Source organism: Sus scrofa, chromosome 17 (assembly GCF_054392235.1).
Source record: "Sus scrofa isolate SSC_HxYL_T2T_F1_AM1 chromosome 17, Sscrofa_HxYL_maternal_Yorkshire_Landrace_v2.0, whole genome shotgun sequence".
Classification (NCBI taxonomy): domain Eukaryota; kingdom Metazoa; phylum Chordata; class Mammalia; order Artiodactyla; family Suidae; genus Sus; species Sus scrofa.
The window spans coordinates 24,871,593-24,898,215 of NC_139399.1; the positions used below are offsets into that span (position 1 = coordinate 24,871,593).

The 26,623-nt window shown below is 40.1% G+C and overlaps 1 protein-coding gene across 5 annotated transcripts in view; it reads left to right on the forward strand.

Annotated features, from left to right (window-relative positions):
• Positions 1-26,623, forward strand: part of PLCB1 (phospholipase C beta 1) — a 746,923-nt gene that overhangs the window by 555,940 nt on the left and 164,360 nt on the right. For all 5 annotated transcript variants that reach the window (XR_014831904.1, XM_021077401.2, XM_021077400.2 and 2 more), the window contains 3 exons: positions 54-200; positions 9,956-10,113; positions 22,639-22,721. Coding sequence is in view for 4 of the 5 variants with exons in the window: in XM_021077401.2 (XP_020933060.1) it covers positions 54-200; positions 9,956-10,113; positions 22,639-22,721 (388 nt within the window). In the remaining variant the exon portion in view is untranslated. The remainder of the gene's footprint in view (positions 1-53; positions 201-9,955; positions 10,114-22,638; positions 22,722-26,623) is intronic.

Here is a 26,623-nt window from a genome sequence, read left to right on the forward strand (position 1 = left end):
AACCCATAAAAAATAATACATTCACATTCTTCTTAACTCTTCATTTCCTCCAGGACAGATATCAGTGGATGGATTTATGCGCTATCTGAGTGGAGAAGAAAATGGAGTCGTTTCACCTGAGAAACTGGATTTGAATGAAGATATGTCTCAGCCCCTTTCTCACTATTTCATTAATTCCTCACACAACACCTACCTCACAGGTATGAATTCATAGTTCTTTGACAATTACTTTATCCAGTCTCACCAAATTTCACCAACTTCTGCTTAATCTTGCTCAGAAATGAAGGTGCATTTTTCTTTCACTTCCTCTGAAAAGCCTCTGAGAGCAGGAGTTCCACCACCAGAGGCTCTGCCTACAGTCAGAAATATTATATCTTCACAAAATATCTCTTCCTAGGTTTTCAAGTCTGCTAAAATATACCTATGTCTGGTATCTTCAGACCAGTGGAATTTTTGTGTAACTGATTTCATTCTTCAGTGGACTTCAAGACATTTCATGATCGTAGTCCTCTGGACCCTTTGCATCTACAGCAAAGTTCTGAATCCCTGAATAACTTCTGCTCAAGGCAAATTAACTTTGCTCACAATGTTCCCTGGTGGCCTAGGAGTTAAAGGATCTGGTTTTGTCACTACTACTGTGGCTCCAGTTACTTCTATGGCTCGAGTTTGATCCCTGGCCTGGGAGCTTCTGTATTTACCAAAAAGTGAATTAAAAATAATAATTTTGCTCAAAGTGTAACAAGCTTTAGAAACAAAAAAGTTTCCCTGTGAGTGACAACATGTATTTTGTTGTAAATATTATAACAAAGGAGGTAAAAATAGCTCTGTGTTGTTAAGTAGAAAAAATATTAAAACTGTACATAATATATATTATCTCAACATAGCTTAGAATTAAAATTTTTAATAAATACAGAGTTCTTGCTGTGATGCAGTAGGTTAAGAATCTGATTGCATCAGCTTGGGTCACTGGGATGCGTGGTTTCCATCCCTGGCCCCATGCAGTGGGTTAAAGGATCTCGTATTGCCCTAGCTGTGGCTTGGATTTGAGCCCTAGCCTAGGAACTTCCATATGCCATGGATGGAGCTGAAAAAAAATTTTTTTTTTTTTAGGGCTGCACCCAAGGCATATGGAGGTTCCCAGGTTAGGGTTTGAATCGGAGCTGTAGCCGCTGGCCAGACACAGCCACAGCCACAGCAACACAGGATCCGAGCCACGTCTGTGACCTACACCACAGCTCATGGCAATGCCAGATCCTTAACCCACTGAGCAAGGCCAGGGATCGAATCTGCATCCTCATGGATCCTAGTCTGGTTCATTAACCACTAAGCCATGACGGGAATTCCAAAATAAAAAATTTTTAATAAATACAGGTTTCAACAAGGTACAAATGTTTTTATAATCTAAATATATTTCTTGCAGAATACTCTCTGATTATCAGCCTTGGAAAAACTTAGTAAAAAAAAAAAATCTACTGGTTAAAAAAAAAGTCCTTTAAAAACCATATCTCTCCTTTGCTTCACACAGTCCATCACCCAAATGAATATAAGATAGCCAGATCTTAAGATGCATATATACCGAAGTCAAGGGTCTCATTTGATATTTGTAAGGCATGCTTGCAATGCCTTGGGGGAGGTTTTGATGTGCTCATGACCCATTGCTGAGGGATGTTATGGTTTATGTTGCAGGACAGACCAGCAGTGTCATGCACATAATGGCAGGGAGATCCTGGCACTAGATATTCATGAGTGTCCAAGAGAATTTGACAGGGTTTGACAATCTGGCAAATAACCAATTCTTTCTTCAGAATTCCTTCAGGGAGCCATTTCTCTCAGCACAAGTGTATATTGTGTTGGCATCAAATCTAGCTTTGGGCTGTATCCTTCACTTGGTGAAAAATAGCTTAGAATAGAAATGACTCTTGGACAAAGACAGCAATGTGGCCCCTGGACAACAGGAATGGGCAATCTCAGGATGCCCATAGGATCTGAGACCATCTAGTCGGTATCATATATTCTACATTCTATAGTCAGTTGAACTGCCACCTTGCATGTTCTTCGTGAAACGTGGATGGCTCTCAGGCTATATGTGGCTTGTTTTCTTTCAATATATTATTCTGGTCATCTCTTGCTACATAACCAATCATGCCAAAACTTAGTGGCAGAAAATAGCCACCATTTTATGTTGATCCGTATTCTGTATCTCAAGGATTCAGAAAAGACACAGGATGGATGGCTTGTTTCTGTTCCCTGGGGTCTTGGGCTTCATCTGGGAACTGAATGATGGGGGCGGGGTTGGGGGGGGGGAATGCCTTGAGTGTTGGAGTCATCTGAAGGCTTCTCTTCCAATTTGTCTAGCACTTGGCCTGGAATGACCCAACATCTGAGCTCAGCTAGGACTTCTTATCTGATTGCTACAAGAGGCCTCCCAATGTGGCTTGGGCTTCCTCACAGCATGGCGGTCCCAGGATAGGTAGACTTCTTACATGGCAACTTATAGCTGTAAGAACAAGTGTCCCATGAACATGGAAGAAGCTTAATTGCCTTTTGCCCTTAACCTGTGAAGTTCTGAACTGTCACTTCTTTCTTTATGTGTCAAAAAAAAAAAAAAAAAATCACAAACCAGCTTTAAAGGAAGGGGACACAGACCACAGCTCCCAATGGGAGAAACTTCAGAGAATATTTTTATCCCTGTTTTAAAATTATTACAAGTTTCATAACTTCAAGAGGAGAGTGTCCACTTAGCTCATTTTCTCAGATTCAGTTTTTTAGGCTTATTACAAAAATTTTTCATCACCCTTTCAAATTGATGAGCCTTTGTAAAGGACTTTTTCCTTCTCAGAAATCCTTAATCTTATTTGGTATCATTGACCTATTTGGCAGTCTGGTGAAGGCTATGGACCCTTCTAAGAATGTTAAATGCATAAAATAATGTACATAATATTTAAGAGGAAACAGGAGTTCCCTGGTGTCCTTGCAATTAAGGATCTGGCATTGTCACTGCTGTGGCTCAGTTTCAGTCCCTGGCCCTGAAACTTGTACATGCCTCAGGTGTGGCCAAAATTTTTAAAAAATGAAATAAATTCCATTGAAATATTTTTATCAAATTTTAAAAAACAAATCTGTAATAAAATCTCATATATTTTATTAACGCAATTTTAAAATTTGTATAAATAATACATGTTATATTTGCAACAACTGAAATACGTTACGAAAATATCAGTGACTTCTGTTGGTGACAGAGTCACAATCCTGCTAGTACTATGTTGATTTGTGACCTACATTCATAATTGAAGAGAATGTTAAATTGCAAATAGTGGTTTGAGTTAAAGATGTAATCTTTTTCCTCACTCAAATTTGAAGAGGTCTCTTGCACCTCAAGTTGAATCTAGATCTTTGACTTGATAAGAGCCTAGTAAATACAACTTTAAAGACTTCGACACAAGATTGAATGTTGCATTTATCATATACTTAGGACCACAAAATTCTTAAAAAAAACTTAAATGCATGTTCAGCTAAATCTTGGACATTGTATATTATTTCATCCATCTGGAAGTCACAATTGGCAGTAATTTTACCAATAGTCCTTTATAAATCCAAAAATGAATATATTTACATCCATTACTATCTAAATTATTTGCCATATAATATATGAGGCAGTGATACCAAAACCACTGAACGACAAGACCGACTGGGTATACATTCTATTCTTTTTATTTTCTTTCAGAATATAATTAATTTTTCTCTTTCTGCATATCATGATGGATTTAATATTTTCTGAGTTTACACGGATTCACTCAAGCACAACCACTACTCCCCTTTTGATGTTCAAATTGTCTCAGCTTTGGTCAGTGGAAATATTTTTTATGTTGGCTTCTCTGTCCTCTCGACATGACCCATTGATCTTCAAAAATGTTCTTACTTTCTGGCACATAAAGATCTTCCAGGCTCACCTTGTTCCCCTCTGCACCACACATGGAATCAGACTTTTCCCCTAAGGACCCCTTGTTCCTTTTAGTGTTAAAAAATATGTATATGGGTAACAGAAATTTGAACCCTTGTTATGGAATATTGTTTCTGGAGCATTGCAGTGAACAAAGAAAGAAAAGATATATTTTTTTCTTGTGTCAAGGCACATGAGTTTATGTAAATATTTCTATCCTATCTTCCAATTTAAATTCTTGATTTAAGAATAAGCTGTGCTTCCTTTATCAATCTTGATACCTAGAAAATTATACATAATTACTCAATTGCTTTACTGAAACACAATAAGAGCTCCAAGAAAAGTGTTCAATATCAATATAAACAATATAACTACAGGATAATATTCAGTTTTGTTTTGTTTTTGTTTTTTTTTTGTTTTTTGCTCCCCCAAGCATTTTCCTAAGGATTTTTGGTACAATTAATTTTATTGAGTCATTTACCCTTCCTCTTGGTAGAACATATAACTATATAACATATAACATATACCAATAACTTGGTAAGGACATATGTGTAGAGAATTTAGCTCTTTGTGTCTGTTTGGTTTGGGGTGTTAGCATGTTAATGGCCAATAGTTTTCCGAAAGTAGAGCTTTCAGCTACCAAAAAAGTAAAGGATCTCTACTTTTTTGTTGAAGAAAGAATTCAAATAACTGTCTCCAAATTTCTGTACAATTATTTCATATCACCACCATCTGATATAAATGATTTCTGACTGAGTAAACCAACCCTCTCCCCAACTTTAAAATTTATAGTAGTATACAATTCACATATTTTCAAATATTCAATTTTTAAAATTATGTTAGATCATATTCTGATCTTCAGGGTTTTTTTTTTTTAATTTCTCACTTGTCCTCAATTTTCTGAGCCATGTATTATCATACCATGGTTTGCATTATGTAAATCCCCATTCTCACAATATTGCCTTGTCCTGGAAGTAGTCTCTCTGCAGGGGAATGAAAGAGAATTCCATATAATTAACTTAAAAATGACATATAAGTTCTAACATAGGCTCTTAATATTTTGTCTGAAATTCTCCTGTGACTAATAGGTAAAATTTGGTTTTACTTCATATGATAATGATTAGTGTCCTTTTTAAAATTAGAAACAAACCTAAACTAAAAACTATCCTCTCAGAGACTTAGGTAAATATAAATACCTATAATGTAGAAATTCAGTCTTCCCAGAGCCAATTAAGATGCATGTATCTCTTAAAGTTTATTTCAGAAAAAATAAATGAGTCTTTCTAATGAATAAAAAATCATTTTTAAAATAAATAAAGCTTGCCACAATAAAAAAAAAAAAAAGAATATAATAAGGGGAGGTCCCCTAGTGGCGCAGTGGTAACGGACCCAACTGGTATCCATGAGGTCCTGCTCAGTGGGTTACGGCTCCAGCATTTCCGCAAGCTATGGTGTAGGTCGAAGATGAGGCTCAGATCTGCAGTTGTTGCTGTGGTTGTGGTGTACACCAGTGGCTCAACTCCAATTCAACCCCTAGCCTGGGAACTTCCATATACTGCAGGTGCAGCCCTAAAAAGGGCAAGAAAAAAAAAAGAATTTTATAAAATTAATTTATAACCCAATAGAATTCATAGTTCAACTTTTTACTTTACAAGCAATTCCAGAACAAGTAGGAACATTTTCTATAGAAACATTATTTCATGGAAAGGTTGTGTTGTGGAAAAAGGAAGGTTTTCCTATTCAAGTGAGTTTTTAAAAATGCTTGTTATGGAGTTCCTGGTATGGTACAGTGGGTTAAGAATCCAACTGCAGTGGCCCCAGTCACTGTGGAGGTGTGGGTTCAATCCTGGGCCAGGTGCAGTGGGTTAAAGGATCTGCCATAAATTGCAGCTGTGGCTCTGACTCAATCCTTGGCCTTGGAATCGCCACATGCCACAGGTGTGGACATAAAAATAAATACATAATAAAATAAATAAAATGCTAGCTACAGCAAAGGTTGGCACCTACTGCAGGATGGACAGATTCACAATCACTGACGTTATGACTCTCCTCCCCTCACCATGACCACCCTACTTCTATCCTTGGAACATTTTAAGAACTAGTATTCCTGGAATTCCCATTGTGGCTCAGTGGGTTAAAAACCGGTATCCAGGAGGATGTGTGTTCGATTCTTGGCCTCACTCAGTGGGTAAATTATCTGGTGTTGCCACAATCTTCAGTGTAGGTCACAGATGTGGCTTGGATCTGGTGTTTCTGTGGCTATGGCGTAGGTTGGCAGTTGCAGCTCTAGCCTGGGAACTTCCATAGGCTGCAGGTGTGGCCCTCAAAAGGAAAAAGAGGAAGAAGAAGAAGGAAAACTACTATTCCTGAGAAATGCCAGTGTAAATTCAAGTAAGGAGAATTTCAATATTTGGAGTGTTTTCTTTGGAGCATTCAAAGGAACTGTAAAAATTAAATATACAGTATAAAACCAATCAATTTAGCAAAGCATTATGATGTCTAATATGTCTACTTCTCTGCTCATTATTGCCCCTTTGTTGACCATCAAGACACCCAGAAGGAAAAATAAAATCAAATCACTTAGAGAAATATATGCAAAGAATGAGTTGAGTTTTAATTACAGTGGTCATTTTCTAGGGTTTTGGATAAACTTGGCAGTACATCAAGTGGTGATTATGGTTTAAATTATTGTTTTCCCTTGAGGAACCTACATTTATGACTCAAAACAAGATTCTCTCAGGACTAAACAGGGTGCATTCATTTCAACCTACACTTTCTCAGCTCTTCATGCATCTTCCCCATCCTCCAAACCGTTTGGGAGATAATGGCTGCATAAACTCAGGGAAAGTAAAGTGACATATTTCTGAATAATTAACATTTTTATTCAGCTTGGGAAATAAAACCTTAGCTAGACATTTGAGTTATCCCTCTGATGAATTAAACTGATTATTCCCCTCTTCTCCTCAGGTGTACATTCTTGACTGCAAAGTTCTAAAACTGGTGTAGGTTTAACCTTTAAGGTATAATTTTATCCTCATCAGTCATTCACAACAACTCATGCTTAGTATCACTCCTTCCTTTTATATCTCTTCTACTCATTTAGTCCTCAGCCTATGTAACCTTTCATAATTTATTTTTGGTGTAAAGCACTACCAGACAGACCTATGAAAGTTTGAGGTAGAATGGAAAGAAGTTGAGCTGAGCAAATAAACAGACCAAGTCTAAATTTACCTTTAAGTCAAATAACTCTTCTGAGCCTTTATTTCTTCATTTATAAACTGAAAGTAAGTTGAGGAGTTCCTGTTGTCGCTCAGTGGTTAACGAACCCAACTAGTATCCATGAGGATGTGGATTCAATCCCTGGCCTCACTCAGTGGGTAAAGGATCCAGTGTGAACTGTAGTGTAGGTTGAGGATGTGGCTCAGATCCTGAGTTGCTGTGGCTGTGATGTAGGGCAGCAGCTACAGCTCTGATTCAACCCCTAGCCTGGCAACCTCCATATGCTGTGGGTGCGGCCCTAAAGAGGACAAAAGACCAAAAAAAAAAAAAAAAAAAAAAAAGTAAGTTGAAATAGCTAGAGTATTTTGGTCTGTACGTAAGAGAATTATTACTTAGTGGCTTAAACTTTAGGAATTTATTACCTCACTCAGAAACAAGTCCAGAAGCAGAGTAGCTGAAGGGTGGTTAAATCAGGAATTCATTGATGTCATTGGGGACCCAGATGCTTTTCATCTTTGTGCTCCTCTAATGGTTTCAAGATGATTGTCCACCCCAAGCATTGACCCTTTAGGAAGTAAGATCCACTGGTGGCCCAGGGGAAGCCTGTCTTGTGGCCCTTTGTTTCCCCCACCCCACCCAGTGGACTTTCCCTTATGCCCTATTAGATGTAGCCTAGAGTGACACCATACAGCAGTGACTGCAATAAGCATTAACAGGGTCACAGAACTACTGTAACTGGTTGAGAAGAATTCAGATTTGCCCCAGGGCTGGCGAGGGGACCCTGAAGCATATTAGAACCTAAACAATATTCTGTTGGCAAGGAAAAAGAGAAAGAAAGAAAAACTAGAAGTATAATAGGGTTTAAACTCCCTGTCACATGAGAACCTTCTCCTTTATCTATATTTGTCTCCCTACCTAGAAGGTGAGGATAAGGAGAACACGTCTTGTGTAATTTTTGCATCTGAAGCAAGCAAGATTTTGCCTCCCATAGAGAATGTGTTTGAGAATGTGCACAGACCCTAGTGGTATAAGGCATGTGCTTGAAGTTGTTTTCTCACTTTCTCACAAAGCCATCCCATAGCTGTTGGATCTATGTTCAAAAAAACTTCATGGTCACATGGGGGCAGCAGGCAGATAATGTAGAGGAGAGAGATCACATCAAACTTATGGCCCAAGACATGGTCAGGATGAACAACACATCTGCTGTAGTTTGGACAGTGCCCTCCAGTGTCACTGTTGGATAATGTGACCTGAGTGGCTCACATCTCCACATTGAGAGCAAGGAGAAATGGCCCCCACCTCCATGGAGACAGTGTTTACTGAAGAAAGCCACTGAATTAACAAATGCGTCACATTTTGGAACCTTCTTACCCTGGAGGTGGAAGAGAAGACAGTAAGTCATGATAAGTATAAATACAGGCAATTAATCCTCACCCTCTGCAAGACGGGAAGTTTCTCAGAAGCCTGTGTTAATAGAGGGATTGTTATTTTCAGTTTTCTGGTCTCTTCCTTCCATGGATGCCTTGGGTAATCTAAGACAAAGCTCAAGTGAATATAGCCAGCTGCCCCAGATGAATGCAGTCAAGTGAGAAGTTGCAGCGCTGTAACTTGGGGCAGTATTATGAATTAATGTGAAATGGAGCTTCAGCTCCAAAGTTCAATCATGGCCTTGGAATGTACTCCAAAGGATGTTCGCAGCCAAGCAGAGATGATGTCAGATACTAGTTTCAGAAACAACCATGGTTGAGTGACTCATGCCATATCATTAATCCCAACTCACAGCAATCCCCCGGCCCCAGAAGCTCTATTTATTGCATCTAATCAAATGGAAATGTAATGGATGGACGAGATATAATAGTGAGGGCTTAGGAATTTTAGGGAAGAAAAATAAACCAGCTTTGAGACTAGGCAGAAAAGGAAAGGGTAATGGAGAATATTAATGCACATATTTGGAAAAAAATTTCCATAAGTGGAGGAAAAACACACAAGAAAATCTAATATGCTTTCTAAGCAATAGGACAATTATGGATAAATGTGAATTTTTAATGCTTTCTTTGAGAGATTTCTATTTCTGATGCAGATTATTCATTTTAAGAATGAATAAATTTACCTTAGAGGAATTCTGTTGGGCTTCAATGCTGGACAGTAAACACAACACAGATGCACATACACACACCCTCCCATTTCTCAGGGCTTTGTACCCCCCAGAATCATTTCCATCTCACAAACCCAATACCATGCCTTACCATGTCTTTCAAAACCCTAACTTATCAGCATTCAAAATGTACATCAAGTTCCTTCTATTTATTCTTTGAATGATAAAGATAATCACAAGGAATCCAAAGAAATGTTTCTGGAAGCTGTTTGAATCTTTCGTGACAGAACATTCTAGTGTGTTCCCCTTCAATCTATCATTAAACCTTATCTAGCTTAAAAGTCCAGGGCAACGTCCTTACTGAAGCTAAGGGTATTTAAAAATAATACAGATTTTTGTGAAGATTAAATGTAGTAACACATGTAAAGTCCAAAGAACTACAACTGGCATGTTGTAAGCATAAGTTATTGTTGTTGCTACAATGCTCTCCTCCTGCTATTCACTCTTCCCAGTCGTGGAAATGGAGCCACAATTACATTTCCAGTTGTGCCGCTACCTTCTGGTTAGTTGAGGCAGAAGAAAGACTGAGAACTACTCAAACTCTTGAACTCTGTGTTTTCCCATTGTTAAAGAGCTTTTCTAGGAAACCACCAGTGGCTTTCTTGCTCCTGAGAAAGGTTCATTTTGTTTGTGTGTTATAGCTGGTCAGCTGGCTGGAAACTCCTCTGTCGAGATGTATCGCCAAGTGCTCCTGTCTGGTTGTCGCTGTGTGGAGTTGGACTGCTGGAAGGGACGGACTGCAGAAGAAGAGCCAGTCATCACCCATGGCTTCACCATGACCACAGAAATATCCTTCAAGGTAGAGTGAATGAATATTGCTAAGAGAGGAAGCTGGGGAGACCAGACTCCCTTTTGGGTAAAGTCTGCTAAAACAAAGTCCCAGTGGTCACAATTAAATCCATAGGCTATGAATCATCTTTGCAATTTCAGAGGCTAAAATTTAGCAGTTTATCCAGGAGTAATTGCCATGAGGTGAATCGCTAAACAAAATCAAAAGAAACTAACTTATAAAAGGAAATATCAATTTATTCGTCTATTTAGCACTCTTTTTTTTTTTTTTTTTTTTTTTTGCTTTTTAGGGGCACACCCATGGCATATGGAGGTTCCCAGGCTAGGGGTATAATTGGAGCTACAGCTGCCGGCCTACAAAACAGCCACAGCAATGCAGGATCCGAGCCACGTCTGTGACCTACACCACAGCTCAAGACAACACCAGATCCTTAACCCACTGATCAAGGCCAGGGATTGAACCCCCAACCTCATGGTTCCTAGTCAGATTTATTTCCGCTGTGCCACACTCATTCTTTTTTACTGCATGTTATCATTGTGAAATATAGCATACACAAAGAATATATACAACTTATTTGTACAGTTTTAACTAATGAATATGAAGTGTATACTCATGTAACTACCACCTAAGTTAAGAAATAGAAAACTGGAGTTCCCCCTGTGGCACAGTTAGATTGGAAGTGGCAGTCTTTGCAGCCCCAGGATGCAGGTTCAATCCCTGGCCCATCACAATGGGTTAAAGGATCTTGCATTGCCACAGCTACAGTGTAGGTCACAACTATGGCTTGAATCTCCTCCCTGGCCCAAGAACTCCATATGTTGTGGCGCAGCCAAAAAAGAAAAAAGAAAGAAAGAAAGAAAGAAATAGAAGGTTACTGACACTTCGGAAACACCTATGTACCTGTTCTCATTAGGATGACCTTCTTACCTCCAGAGATGACTACTTTTCTGACCATGACAGGGATCATTACTTTGCTTCTCTTTGACCTGTACTACTTTATGTGCAGCTCTAAACAATGCAGTTTCACCAGTGTTTTAACTTGATATACATGGATTCACACTGTAATATGCCTTAGTTCATCTTATGCTTTTTTTTTAACTCCATATTGTTTGGAAGATTCAACAATATTATTGCATGTATCTCTAGCTTCTTTGCTTTCTTGATGATGATGATAACATTAATTGCCATGTTTTAATTATCATATACTATTCCATTTGTGCAATAGCATATAATAATCAACAGAGAATACTGGGGAGTTCCTATTGAGGCTCAGTGGTAATGAATCCAACTAGTAGTATTCATGAGGGCCAGGTTCAATCTCTCTCCTCCCTTGGTGGGTTAAGGATCCAGCATTGCTGTGAGTTGTAGTGTAGGTAACAAACATGGCTTGGATCCTGCATTACTGTGGCTATGACATAGGCTGGCAGCTACAGCTCCGATTTGACCCCTAGACTGGGAACTTCCATATGCCATCTGTGCAGCCCTAAAAAGACCAAAAAAAAAAAAAAAACCACTGACTATTATAGCCAGCTTTTTGCACACACCAGTGCTTATCAGTTGAAGACCCCTAGGAAAACACCTGTGGTCAAAGTTGGTTTTATTGGCTCATGCAACAAGGGAGCACACATAGCCTGAGGGACTGTGTTTGTCAGTAAAAGTGTCTTAGAGAGAACTTATTGGATTTGGGCTTGTATTAGGTGATAGTGTGAGGGTTCAAGGAGGCAGCATTTTGCTATAGACTGGCTTGCTGTCAGTAAGCAGAAATAATTCTATGATTAGGTATCTTAATTCCCATTTAGGAGTCAAGATTAAAGTGGTAATTGAGGGGGAAAAAAAAAGCATCAGCTATTCTTATTAGTCAGGAATGAGGGTGTGTTTGGTCATCTTCCCTCTCTTTCTACCCAAAACACCATCCTACACCATAAAGTCCTAATATGCATGCATATGGACACCCAAATATCCAAGTTCTATTCGAATACCCTGCAGTGAGCTGTCCCCAGGAGCTTGGAGCCATCTGGCTTGAGGAAATCCAGGGTCCTGTGTTACCAGAGAGTGATCTCGAAAGAAGTTAAATGGGCTTTGGGGGACTTCTCTTGACTGACTCCGGTGTCTCAGTCTTTGGAAGGAATCAGAAAAGAAGGGACAGAGGACAGCTCTAGAGCACAGGTCCCAAGGCAGACCTTTGATGCCCTATGTTACCTGGGTCTCAGGGCAGAACTGGCTCTGGGTCACTAACTCTTGCCCTAAGCAAGCAAAGCAGAGCCCAAGTGTGTGGTGGCTAAGATGGAGTGGGAACAAGGTCCTTAAAAATGGGGAGGCTGCACTGCTGCGAGGCTAGAATATAGGATGAGCTAGTTGTTAATGTCCCTAAGACTGGTGACAAAGCTCTGCATGAACAAAATGTGAGTCGTGCCACAGTCTTTGCTGAAGGAGGGGGAACTCAGTGGATGGCAGAGTGGAAAAGCTGGATAGGCCACCTCATGAAAACTGGGGGTTTTTTTGTTTGAAGATAAGAAGATTGAAAGGTAGTGTTTCAGAAGTAGCATTGGGAGCAAAAAAAAAATTCAATATCCAGCTTTTAGCCCTGGAGCACTTGGGATGTGATAAAATAAACATCTGTCTTTTGAGAGGGCAGCAAAAAAAAGAAGCAAGATTTTAAAGGGGCATCCAGGTTTCAGTTTAGAAAAATGGATTTCCTGATCAAAGATACTGTATTCGACAGCAATAAGGATGTGTTCTGACATAATATTAGCAGCTTAAAATGTATTGACTATGTTGTGAATTTGACTTTTCATGATTTCTCACTTAGGCTAGAATACAGCAATTAGTGAAAAATAGCACCCTTTACTAAATTTTACAACAAAGTTTAAAATGGAATTGACTTTAATTTCAATCCAAATTTTTAGAAGCTGTATCTGCTCCTGCAGTTGAGCACTCTTAGTGTCTTTTCATTTTCTTTAACGGGAACTCAGTGAGGTTTTGTCTTATTTCCATAGTCCCCACCTCTTCAGCTTCTTCCATTGTTCCTTGTCAGCTATCCAGTACCAACCCTAACATGCTTGGCCTTTTAAAAAAAATGTAGCGGGTGGAGTTCCCCCCCGTGGCACAGCAGAAACGAATCTGACTAGCATCCGTGAGGACGCAGGTTTGATCCCTGGCCTTGCTCAGTGGGTTAAGCATCTGGTGTTTCTGTGAGCTGTGGTGTAGGTCACAGAAGTGGATCAGATCCAGCACAGCTGTGGTTGTGGCATAGGCCAGCGGCTGCAGCTCTGATTTGACCCCTAGCTTGGGGACCTCCATATGTCAGGGGTGTGGCTCTAAACCTAAAAAGACAAAACCTAAAAAGACAAAAAAATGAAATAATTTTTAAAAATGAAATTTTTTTAAAAATTTTTAATAGTTTTTAAAAAATTATTAATTTTTAAATAATTATTTGAAATAATTTTTTTTAATTATTAGTAGCTTTTTAAAAATTATTAGTAGTAGTTCCCATGGTGGCGCAGTGGATCCTTTGTCATCTCTGTAGCAGATCCCCAGCCTAGCACATCAGGTTAAGATCCAGTCTTGCCACAGCTGTGGCTTGGATAGGATCCCTAGACCAGGAACTTCCATGTGTCGCAAGTACAGCCAAAAGAAAAAAGAAAAAAAAAGGGCACGGCTGACCCTGGCATGGAGGGTATGCAATTTGGGCTCATCTATCTGTTGATGGATGGAGAGGACCCTGGAGTGGGAGACAGCACATCCTGATGCTGAGGCAGGGGGCCAATGGCCTTGTGTACACACCGACTGCCAGAAGGTCCCAGACACACAGACACACCCCCACTCATGGTCCATGTGAGGAGCAATTATATTGTCTTAATTCTCAAGGTTCTCTGAGTTCCTCAGGAGGAGGGGGGACATTGGGAGGAACATTAAACACTCAGAACCCTCTAAGGCATATTTATTTTATGTGAAGCATTGGCTTCTTGGCCTCAGCCATCAAGTCAGCTTAGAGTGACTCTCCCTGTGCACTCAACCATACAAGTGGTCCTTCAGTCACATCTGCGATCCCAGAGTCATGGGCTGATTGAACATCTATTCCTGGGCCCCGGAAGCATAAGTTCTCAACCACAAACACACACTTGCAGACAGATTTAGAGACTAAAAGACTAAATCTAGCTCAGAATTCTGCTTCCTCTCTGCCTGCTGGAGTTGAGGGGGGGCGGTGCCCAAAAAAGAGCAGGAAACTCATCATCCTATTGGTTGGTTGGTACAGATTTGCTTGCTGCAGGAGCAATAATTCTGGCAGAGAAGTGGGTGGTGCTGGTGGTGCTGGTGGATGGGGATGAGTGTGAGGAGGAGAAATGTCAGCCTGTGATGTGGACAAATACACAGAGCAAGAATCCTGTGCATCAGGACGAGGAACAGAGTGAGGCAAGTGAAGCACCTCGTGTGCAAAATTTAAGGAGGTGCTTCTTGTCACTGGTGTGTAAATGCAAAGTTGGCACCTGAGACTGAATGTCTCTTTAAATTTTGCATTTACACACCTTCCTTGCTTCCCTATTCCAGCCCGGCTCTGCATGATTATCAGCATGTGGTCTGCTTTTCCGGAAACCACAGTGTACAGTGAATGTGTAAGGAAGGATACAAAGAGAAATGGGGGGCAAGGCCCCATGTGATCCATCCCACCACCACCACGCACCCCTCACTCCATCAGCTATAGCTACAGCCCTATTGGTCTCACACTAGGCAGGTCCCCCCTCACAGTCTTTGCACAGGTAGACCCTCTGCCTGCAACACTCTTCCTTCAGGTGTCTGCTTGGCTCACCTCTTACCTCCTTAAAGCCTTTCTCAAATGCCACCTTCTCAAGGATGCCTCCTGGGACCACTCTGTTTAATACGCCCACTCCCACACTCCTGATATGCCCACTATCACTTTATTTCTATTTACCTGCAGTTTCTGTTGTGGCTCAGCAGGTTAGGAACCCAACTAGTATCCATGAGGATGCGGGTTCAGTGGGTTAAGGATCCAGTATTACCGCAAGTTGTGGTGTAGGTCACAGATGCAGCTCGGATCCGGTGTGCAGTGGCTGTGATGCAGGCCTGCAGCTGCAGCTCTGATTCGACCCCTGGCCTGGAAACTTCCATATGGCCCTAAAAAGCAAAAAATAATAATTAATTAATTAATTAATTAATGTCTCTATTTACCAAGTGGCACTTATCACCTTCTACTATTCTGCTTGATTTATTCAATTATTATGTTCCTTCTTTTTTTAAAAAATAAACTTTATTAGAGTATAGGTGACTTACAATGTTGTGTTAGTTTCAGGTGTACAGCAAAGTGAATCAGCTGTGCATAGACATATATCCATGCTTTTTCAGTTTCTTTCCCCTGTAGGCTATCACAGAGTATCAAATAGATTTCCTTGTGCTATACAATAGATCCTTGTTACTTATCGACATTACATTCCTTTTTTATTGTCTGCCTCCTTCCAACATGTGAGCTTCACAAAGGCAAGGATCCTTGTTTTGTTCCTGATCTGTCCCAAGCACTTTAAAAAGAATCTGGCATACAGTATGTGCTCATTAAATTTTAATGACTTTTTCCATCCTAAAGCAAATAGGCAAATTATAGTAGAGCCTTTGTTTTTAGTCTTTCTTGTGTCTGTTCATCAGACCAGTGAATTTGGTCTTTCCCCATTTCACACATGAAAGTCTATATGTTGGTAGGCAGTGAAAAGATTCTCCCCATGTTTGCCAGCTTGGGCTAGCCTATGTATTTGGACCTGATCTTCACAGGATAATTAGGCTATATTCTATAGCCCCTGAGTGTATTGCAGCAACAAAATAATTGCAAAAGTTCATCATTTTTATGTCAAACTGTTTATCTGTGCTGAGTCTGTGCAGTCTGGAACGCTTCTGTACCATCTTTGATCTATCCCTCAAAGTAAAATTTCCCATTAGCATTGCCTACCGATTTATTGTATGGGCCAAAATAAAACGTTGTGTTCTGGGAAAGGGGACATGCTGTAATTCAACCTCTTTGTGGAGGACTCTTTTTTTTGAAATGTATTTTTGTCTTTTTAGGGCTGCACCTACAGCATATGGAAGTTCCCGGGCTAGGGGTTGAATCAGAGCTGTAGATGCCAACGTACGCCCATAGCCACAGCAACACTGGGTCTGAGCTGCATCTGTGACCTATACCACAACCTGCGGCAATGCTGGATCCTTAACCCACTGAGAGAGGCCAGGGACTGAACCCATATCCTCATGGATACTAGTTGGGTTCATTACCACTGAGCCACAACAGGAACTCCTTATGGAGGACTTTTTATTTTGCACTCCAGATTTATTTGTCATCTACCCCATCTGTTTGCTCTTTGGTGTCTTTGCCTCATTGCCTTAGCCTTTCCAGTGGTCAAGACAATAACTCGCCACTTAGCCTGCATCCTCTCTGTTCTCACCCCATCTGCTTCCTCCCCACTCTGCACGCTCACCTACCTACTCCATCCCCAAGCTGCTCCCTTTTTCCTCCTCAGGCAGCTCCTTTGTAACCAGCAATTGTATAAGATGGAAAGCTGAGTTATGCAATAAAGTATATGATGAAAATATATTAAATTTGAATATGTGGTTAAATGGAGCATTTCCGAAAATAAAGCTTCATTCTCTGAAAGAAATAATCATAATTTAGGATGTGATTTGACTGCTGCACAAATGCTCACATAAAATGGATATCCAAATACACCCTGCTGTTGTCTGTCAAGGATAAAGGATTTCAAGGGCGGTTTTTTCCCACTGGAGATTAGTAATTGAGCCATATGGTTTATAGATTATTGAATCCAGTGTTAGAGGATCTGAAAAAATGATTTTGGCCCAATAAGGAGTAATCAAGCAGTAAGATACTTTCACATCCAGTGTCCACTAAGGATAGCTTATGTGAAAGAACCAAACATAAAACCTATGATTAGTTTTCTCGTCCTCAGAGATCAGGTACATCATGCCAAGTATTCCAAAGGTATGAAAATCTGAAAGTTTTTAAGGGAACTTCGATTCAAGTTTCCAGGGGCTTGCAACTAAAATTGTTCAATGAAATTCAGTAAATGTTTTCTTTTAAAAGTTCCGAAAATTCTTTTATGCTGGTGACTAGAGTTATGGGAGAGATGGGGAGAGACAGACAGAGGAAGAAGGAGAGGCTGAGAGGAAAAGAAAGAAGACTGTAGAAGTTCAGGATGCAGCTTTGTTGTTTTGTTTTGTTTCTTTTTATGACTGCACCTTCAGCATATGCAAGTTCCCGGGCTAGGGGTTCAATCAGAGCTACAGCTGCCAGCTGATACCACAGCCACAGCAATGCCAGATCCAAGCTGCATCTGTGACTCACACTGCAGCTTGCAGCAACACCAAATCCTTAACCGTTGAGCAAGGCCAGGGATTGAACCTACATCCTCACAGACACTATGTTGGGCTCTTAACTCACTGAAACACAATGGGAACTCCCCAGGATGTAGCTCTGGAGCTGAGAGTGAGGGTTCCAGAACCAGTACTAATGGCCTGCATAGCCAGGGAAACTTCCCTTACAGACCAAGCATCTTTCTCATAAGAAAATGGAAGTGATGAGAGTGCTTGCCTCCAAGGGTTGTTGTAAGCATTCAGTGACCCTAGCTAATATACAGACACGGTTTAGAACAATGCATGGCATGCATAAGTTCACTATAAATGTTAGCTAATGTTATTATAATTGAGATTTTTAAAGCCACACTTTAGCTTTCTTTCTAGGCATGTAGTCATAGTGGTATTATATATGTAAGGAGTTGTTAAGTCAGGGTGAGGGTCAGGGGTTGAAGGAAGTCATTTCTAAGGCTGCCAAGGTTGAGGCTATAAACATAACCCAGAACAACCCCTGGCATCCACTTCACCTCTAAGAGGAAACCAGAAACCCAAATCATGTGGCAAATGAAACACAGCCCAGCCTTAGTGAAAGGCCCTGTGGGAGCTGAGAAGGGTGTAACTGGTGAGCCTAGAGGCTTCATTGCAAACAGGAGCCCTGAATCAAGTGCACAAGACCAAACATGTACAACATTAGAGGCAGGAAAAGGAGAGATGTAGGAGACATGTGTCAAGAAGGTCTAGGAACCCGAGACCCTAATAGCAACTCAACGCATACCAGCATCCCTAGTGTGGGAAGAGAGAACCCCACCCAGAGACCTAGTAACATAGGTGGGACTCTAATTCCCTACAAAAATGAGAGCAAGCCCAGAAAAATGGGAACATTTCATTGACCAGAGATAAAGAGAGATAGACCCTTGGGTTCTTACTCACTTGGAGGCCTGACTCTCCATTGGCCCAAATGCTGATGGGATGGGTCTACAATCAACTTTCATTATTAAAAGTAGCTGGAGCAGTTTGAAACAGACAAAGTTACCAGAGACTAATTACATAATCATATACATTTACATTTGAAAGACATTTTTCAATGTAAGACTTCACCTTGATTGGAAATTTTGGCCAGAAAAGTGTGAAAGTTAAATGGGCTATTCAGTATAGACTCAACATTCAAACTTCTGTAATATAAAATTACATTTACCTTTGGTTACAATTAGTTTTTAAGATTTGCTTAAGCCAATGATCAGATGAATCCAGAGGTTGACAATATATCCCTTGTGGGCCACATCCAGCCTGTCATCTGTTTTTGTATATTCAGTTTTGTTGGCATATAGGTACCTCCATGTGTTTACATGTTATTTGTGGCTGCTTTGGGGCTATAATGGCAGAGTTGAAGAGTTGCCATAGAAATCATAGGGCCAGCAAAACCCTTTATGAAAAAAAATGTACCATTCTCTGAAAGAGTCAATGGAGGAATAAATGGGAACACAGCCAGACAAATTGTGTTTATTTCTATTAACGATTTTAAGAGTTCATTTATTCATTTGTGAATATTTAATAAGCATCTAGAATGCTCCATAGTACTTCCTGCATCCTGGGAACAAAGCAATGGTGAAAACTGAGTGCTTTCCCTGAAGAAGCTTATATTTTAGTGGAGAGAAACAGACCAAAATAAGCACACAATATGGCATTAAGATAACATTAATCAATATCGAAGGCAAAGGTATGCTAGAGGTATGCTATTTTCTGCAGGATGGTGGGAGAAAGACTTTGGTGGTGTGACATTTGAGCAGAGACCCCTACTCTCCAAAATTAAGGAAATAAGCCTTGCTTTCAGACAAGAGTATTCCTGACAGAAGTAATAAAGATGAAAAAATATGTAAGAGATACGTAAAGAGATGAAATCATGCTTGGGATATTTATTGGAAGGAAAGCAAGAAGGTCAGTGGTGTGTTGTAGAATGAGCAATGGTAAATAGGAAAAGAAGATGCATTTAGCAAGATGGCAGATGCCAGATCTGATCAAGCCCTTGGATTTCACTCTGTGAAAGGGAAGACCATTGAAAGTTTACTTCAAAGAAGTGAAGTCATCTGACTTGGGTTTAGGAGCAATCATTCTGGTTGTGGTAGGTAGTGTAAGAGGAAAACGCAGAAGCCAGGAAAGCAGCTAGAAGGCTTTCATTGTCAGCCTCCATTAGATTTGGCTGCAAAAACAAGAAGCTCCAGAACCTCACTGGATTCAAACCACACAATTTGCTCAGATTAGATGTTGCTCTGGTAAATACTGTCTGCCATCCATATAGAAAGAAGACCCCAATCTGTGATATCACTGGGCTTATGGCAGTGGGGAAAGAGAAATGGCAGAACCCCCAAGGTGGCTCTTGAAGACTCTGCCCAACAGCAGCACATATCGTTTTCACATGCATTTCATCAACCAAAACAAAACCCACGGCCTTGCCTATTGTCGACAGACCTCACAGGAAGGGGATAGTGAATATGTGGGAATGACAACAAAATCTATGACAGCAGTTATTGCAAAGGCTTTTGGATCAGGGTGATAGAGGTGGATGTACTGAGATGCAGTAATATTCTGATATATCTTTGACAGGATTGTGGAGGAATAGAAAAATGTAAGAGAAAGAGGGATCAGGAATGGCTTTCATCTATTTTATCTGCAGCTAATAAAACAGGGCCAAATTGGGAAATAAAACCAAATCTAGCCCCTGCCCTCCCCCACCCCACCAGGTACCACTTACTTCCTTTGTGATACCTAGTCACAATTCTTTTGAGGGCTTTGAACTTGGGTAGTTAAGGTCATTAGCTGCATGGGAGTTACTGCCACAGTTAAGAACCTAAATTCTAGAGTTAGATAAACTTGCCCAGGGTTTCTTGGTCTTTCCTGTCTGTGATGTTGGGCAAATTGCTTAATATCTCTGAGTTTCCATTTATAATCTGTAAGGTGATTGGTGATGTTTCATTATGGAATGTTTATAGCATGAGATAGAGTATGTATCTGGAACATAATAAGTGCTCATTTGATGGTAGCTCTTGTATGAATTAGAGTCTCAGGGGAATGGTTTAGGGTGAATGGAAAAAGAGACATCAGCAAGGTAAGTAATTTTAGCTGATTTGAGACTATCTGTCCACCGTGAGCTGGGACCTCCTCTCCCTGCATCCCCACAACAGATTTGTAGAATGGGGCTTATCCCTCCCAATTTACAGGCCAGCAAACCAATGCACAGAGGCATAAAGTGATTTTTCCCTAGGTCACACAGCTTGTAAGGCTGAGAAGAATTCAAATACAATCCTGTTTGAATCCAAATCCTATACTCAAGTAAATCAAATACAGAATTTAAATTCTGGGTGCTGCTTGTTATTTATAGGGCACTTATTTTTGATGGTATCAACTATCATAAAAGTTTAATTGCTAATGTATGAAAAGCAATCTGTGAATTCACTTCTAAGAAACAGTAAGGGATTCTTTTGCTCCATGCAGGCAAATCCTTCCTAGAGGATATATGCAAATGTAGTACAGAATTAGAAAACCTTATTTTTACTCCGGGGCCCTGGAAATAGCTTTCTGGCATGGATATAAAGAAAGCTATGAATTGTTTAAGGAAGGTAGAGAAGGTTGTAGAAAAGGCTTAGGCATAAGGAATGAGAGTGAAAATGCCTACTAGAAATAAATGCAGGAGTTCCTGTTGTGGCTCAGTGGTAATGAACCTGACCAGTAACCATAAGGATGCGGTTCCATCCCTGGCCTCACTCAGTGGGTTAAAGATCTGGCTTGCAGTGAGCTGTGGTGTAGGTCGCAGATGTGGCTTGGATCCTGCGTGGCGTAGGCTGCGGTGTAGGCTGGCAGCTGCAGCTCCTGATTCGACCCCTAGCCTAGGAGCTTCCATATGCCACATGTGTGGCCCTAAAAGCTAAACAAATAAACAAACAAACAAAAAACCCAAAATTTAAGTAAATGGCAAAACTAAAAAAAAAAGGATTGAAACTACAATAGTATTGACAGTGATATAATTAAAAAGAAATGAGATCACCCTTTAATACCAGTTCAATAAGGAATATATTTTTAAAAATGCCCAAAGCTGGTGAATATGCATTGAAATCTGCATATATTACTCTAAGTAATCTAAGATGAAAAGTAATATGGAGGAACATGGGAGACTGTAAAAGTATTCCTATTCTTTAATCCTTTCCCTTCTGAGAATTCCTTCCTTGAAAATAATTCAAAATCTTAGGGAAGAAGAAGGAAGAGGGTTTTGTAGAATTATTTGAATGATAGCTCCTAAAATATATCTGTCCAACAATTGGGTAATGGTTAAATCAATTATAATACTGCCACTCCCTAGAATGTTATATAGATATTAAAGCTATAACATATACATTTTTTAAAAAATATGTACTGCGGAATGATATACTGACACATGTTACAGCAGGGATGAACCCTGAAAGCTGGCTTAAAAAGCCGCATATTGCATGATTCCATTTATTTGAAATATTTACAGGAGGCAAATCTCTGGAGACGGAAAGCAGATAATTGGTTGCTTAGGTCTGAGGGGGTGGGGTGGGTGGGAGGAATGGCAAGTGACTGCTAGTGAGAACATGGTTTTTTTGGGGGGTGATGAAAATGTCCCAACAGATTGGGGTGATGGTTGCACAACTCTGTGACTATTAGAAACCATTTATTGCATACTGTAAATAGATGAATTATATCTCAAAATAATGTTTAAAAAATATGAATATTCACTGTAATTAAAACTGAGTTATACCAATACATGAAGAATGAGAAATAAATATATAAACAAATGCCAGCAGTGCTTTGATTCAAAGGGTGTATTTTGGGTGAAATTTTGCCTTCTCTTGGTGTCCAAAATTTTTATAATGTGATTCAATTTCTTTTATTATTATAAAAAAAGGAGATATAATTACCAGACAAGAACCATTCTCCTTCACAGCTGTGGCTCTGCTTCCACCCAAAGCATTTTACCTTGCTAAGTCAAGAGTAAGAAAATTTACAATCCAGCCGTCTGCCCAGTCCCCTCTAGCTGTATTTAAGTCCTTTGATACAATTCTATGAATGAAAAAGACAACCATGTTAGTGTAACCCCAAAGGAAAAAATACATATTAAAATTCTGGTGCATTGAATATATCTGTTCTCTCTTGTAGGAAGTGATTGAAGCCATTGCTGAGTGTGCTTTTAAGACGTCACCTTTTCCAATTCTGCTTTCATTTGAGAACCACGTGGATTCGTGAGTATTCAATAACGATGAATTGAATAGGGCATGCAAAATAACTGTTCATCAGGTTTAAGATTATTTGACATTATTAATGGTGTTCCTCAATTATGCTATACATTAAGTGGCATGTTTTCATCTGTATATGATGGAACTCATTCACTGAAATCTCATTAACATTAGAATGATCCATTGGCCCTGTGGAATCTATCTTCATGCCATGGCAGGATGTCAAATGAGACTCCTCTATTGACAATGCTGAGAAACATTTCCTCATATAACACGTGTCTCTCTTTCAGTGGGCCACGTTTATAATCCTCTTCCTTTTTTTAGCTCCTTTTTTTGCGTGCAAACATCTGTAGTTGGTTTTGCCACCCTAATATGGCCAGTTCTATACACACCGGAGTTGGGTGAAGGAAAGCTAAATAAATTAAATTTTATTCTGCCACTTTGCACATACACAGAACTCAGTCCACCACATACTCCTTTTTTCTTGTTTTCTTGGTTTTCTCTCTTTGTCAATATTTGTAAGTAGTTTCCTATTTCAAAAGTAGCGTGTACTTTTTGCTGAAGCATAAAAAGAAGAGGTCATTTTGATGTAACACTTACATTCGTTTCATCACAAAGGATCAGAACAAGACATGTCTACATTGGATACGTGGATATTAGCTGATCATATATTCAATTTATCATATTTAATTTAAAGAGCCTCAAAATGAAAGGTTCTCAAGAAACTAAAATTCCAGTCCATGGAATTAACGTCAAGACTAGGTGGTGGTGGGAGTTCCCTGCTGGCTCAGTGGGTTAAGGATTCGGCATTGTCACAGTTGTGACTGTGGCCCCTGCTGTGTTGCGAGGTCCATCCTTGGCCCAGGAACTTCCACCTGCCTCGGGGGCTGCCAAAAACGAAAAACAAAAACAAAAACAAAACCATGGAGTAATGAACATCACTATTCAAAAGAGCATTTGGGAAGCCCCTTTCCTGTCATTTCAATGACCTTTTGAAAAAAGCCAGTTTTTCAACTAAAAAAGCCTGCAACACCTGTCCTAATTTCACTTCAAGTTTCTTAGTTCCTTTTTATCCTCCTACCTATCAGAAATCGTTCCCAACACATGCTTTAATTCACTAATTCCTAGAGTATTTACTTAACCTTAAGAAACCAGTTTGGTTGTAACCAAATTTCAGCTTGAGGAATTTCAGAGTAATTAAATGTGATCATTTGTTAATGGATAAATGGAGAGAGACCTTATTTTGAAGTAACTAAATTATATTATCTGTATTTCTAGTTTGCCCAGAGGAAATCCATATTGCATTTAGCAGCATATGATTCTGGTTCATTAGAAAACAATTAGCTACTGAATATTGCAATCATTTGGCACATAGTTTTTCTAGCATTTCTGAGGGCCAATGGAAAAGAAAAAATTTATCCTGTTTCATTGTAATTTCTAACTAAAGGGAGCACCTCTTCATTCGCTATATTTAGCACCTCATTTGCTGTGACAGCTCTGATATCACATGACTTTCTTCATCTCAGCCCATCCATTTGTAACTGGGCTCTAACAATGCCTTAGCACTTTTTTTTCAGGCACTATAATTCCTAGACTTGGTTAATGCATCATTTTGTTTTTGGAGAAATATCTCCAAATCTAGCACATTTATTTTCTTCAAGAAATGTTTCTATATAAATTAGACAAAATGGAGTTCCCTAGTGGCCAAGGTGTTAAGGACTCAGCATTGTCACTTCTATGGCTCAGGTTCAATCCCTGACCCAGGAACTTCTGCATGCCATGGGTGCAGACAAAAAAAAAAAATTAAATTAGGCAAAATGAAAAGCTCTGGTTTCATTCTTGATGGTCACACCTGCTACATTAAACTCTGCCATAAAGTAGCCAGAGGGGCATCAACAGCCACTCCCACCACAAACAATAACAACAGCTGATATTTATTGAATAATGTACTGAACAGCATCAGCTCATGTAACCCTCATCACAAATCCAGGTGCTCCTAAGTGTAAATATTATGATTATCCCTATTTTATACATGATGAAACAGAATCCTAAAGAGGAAGAGTAATTTGCCCAAAACTGTGCTGCTGAAATGTAACAAAGCAGGGATTTGCATCTGGCTAGTGTGGCTTCAAAGCTCACCTGTTTAACTGGATTTTCTGGAGTTCCCATTGTGGTGAAGCAGAAATGAATCTGACTAGTAACCATGAGGTTGCGGGTTTGATCCCTAGCCTTGCTCAGTGGGTTAAGCATCCAGGTGAGCTGTGGTGTAGGTCGAAGACGTGGCTTGGATCCTGTGTTGCTATGGCTGTGGCATAGGCTGGCAGCCACAGCTCCAATTTGACCCCTGGCCTGGGAACCTCCATATGCCTCAGGTGCAGCCTTAAAAAGCAAAAAGAAAAAAAAAAAAAAAAGGAGAAAGTCATTGGATTTTCTGGCTTTTTCTCCAAATATGTGAAGCCACCTATCCACAGACAACAAAGAGACATTGGCCATGAGCTCCTGGCAACTCATCCTTCTCCACCAGCTACATCAGAATCCCATAAAATACAGATTCCCAAGCTTCACTCCTACACCTGAATGTGAATTTCCAGAAATGAGACTTTGAAATGTCTTGTTTAAAGTTCCACTTAGCTGATGGGCCACCTAATTTGTGAACTAGCATTTTCATTAAAGATCCTCCCCTGAGGAGTTCTCTTGTAGAGCAGTGGGTTAAGGATACGGCTTTGTCACTGCAGTGGCTCTGGGGACAGGGCTCTGCCACCCACAACATTAACAGCCCAGGTGATTCTTAAGTGGAATCAGGTAAGATTTTGCTCCAGCAAAATCCTTGCCGGGGACTTAACAGGGGACCGAGGACTGTGCCTGTCACTTGCTTAGGGACAACTGGAATATCACCAGGAAATCCCTCTATTGGGATTCTAGTAAGAATATGGCTCCAGTAGAATTCCTGAAAGCAGTGCATTAGGGGAAAACCTTTACTTTTTACCCAAAGCCTCTGTTCAAAGGAACCTAGGGCTCTCAAGTTCCAACACTTAAGAAAAGTGTTATCTATGTAAGCACCTGATGACTTAGTTCATCCATCACAGGGGTTCTCAAACTTGACTGTGCATCAGAACCCTCCCAAGGGCCTTCTCAGGGGGCCTTGCATCTGCATTTCCTACCAGCTCCAGGCACTGTTGATGCTGCTTTTTAATGGACCACGCTTGGAATAGTGAAGCTCAATGTAACAGCCTCGTTCTGTGAAAATGAAACGGGAAGGTTGGCAATTTCTTTTGTGCAACCTGGAAGTGTAGGCCCAGCACAAATGGATTTGTCTCAGCTACAGATCCAGAGCCCGCTGGCTTGACAGAGCCCTGGGCCAGCTATCTTTTGACCTGTGGATGCCCACAGCTCCTCTGCCAAGTCAGTCACTTTTCTGCTTGCCCTTCCCACCCCCAACTATAACACATTATCCCTACACAACCACCCCCGGTGCTTTGCAGAATCAGTTCTCTGATTGGCAGGTTTTCCACCCTCAATGATAGCTGGAAGAAAGCTGCAGGGTATTCTGAGGGCTGCATGAGCCACACAGTAAAATCTACAGGTTGAGAAAGGCATGATGAGAAGGTGGGAGGTTGTTATGTAGGGCTTTGCAAGTTCTTTGAATATCTCCCTTGTCTCTCCCTGCTGTTCCAAGAAAGCAGTGACCTTGGGCTCATATTTGAATCCCAGAAAACTCGTTTGACCCCCAAAATATATGATTTTAAAATAGGGGCTATAAAGAGTGCTTTTCCCTGTGGACCACTGCAGTATGATTTGAACACCCAAAGCACCCCCTTTTCTAGGAACAAACAGTCCATGATTCAGATTTAACAGTCATGAAAGAAGGAATGAAAATAAGAATCAGGTTCTGTAATTGATTTGAATTG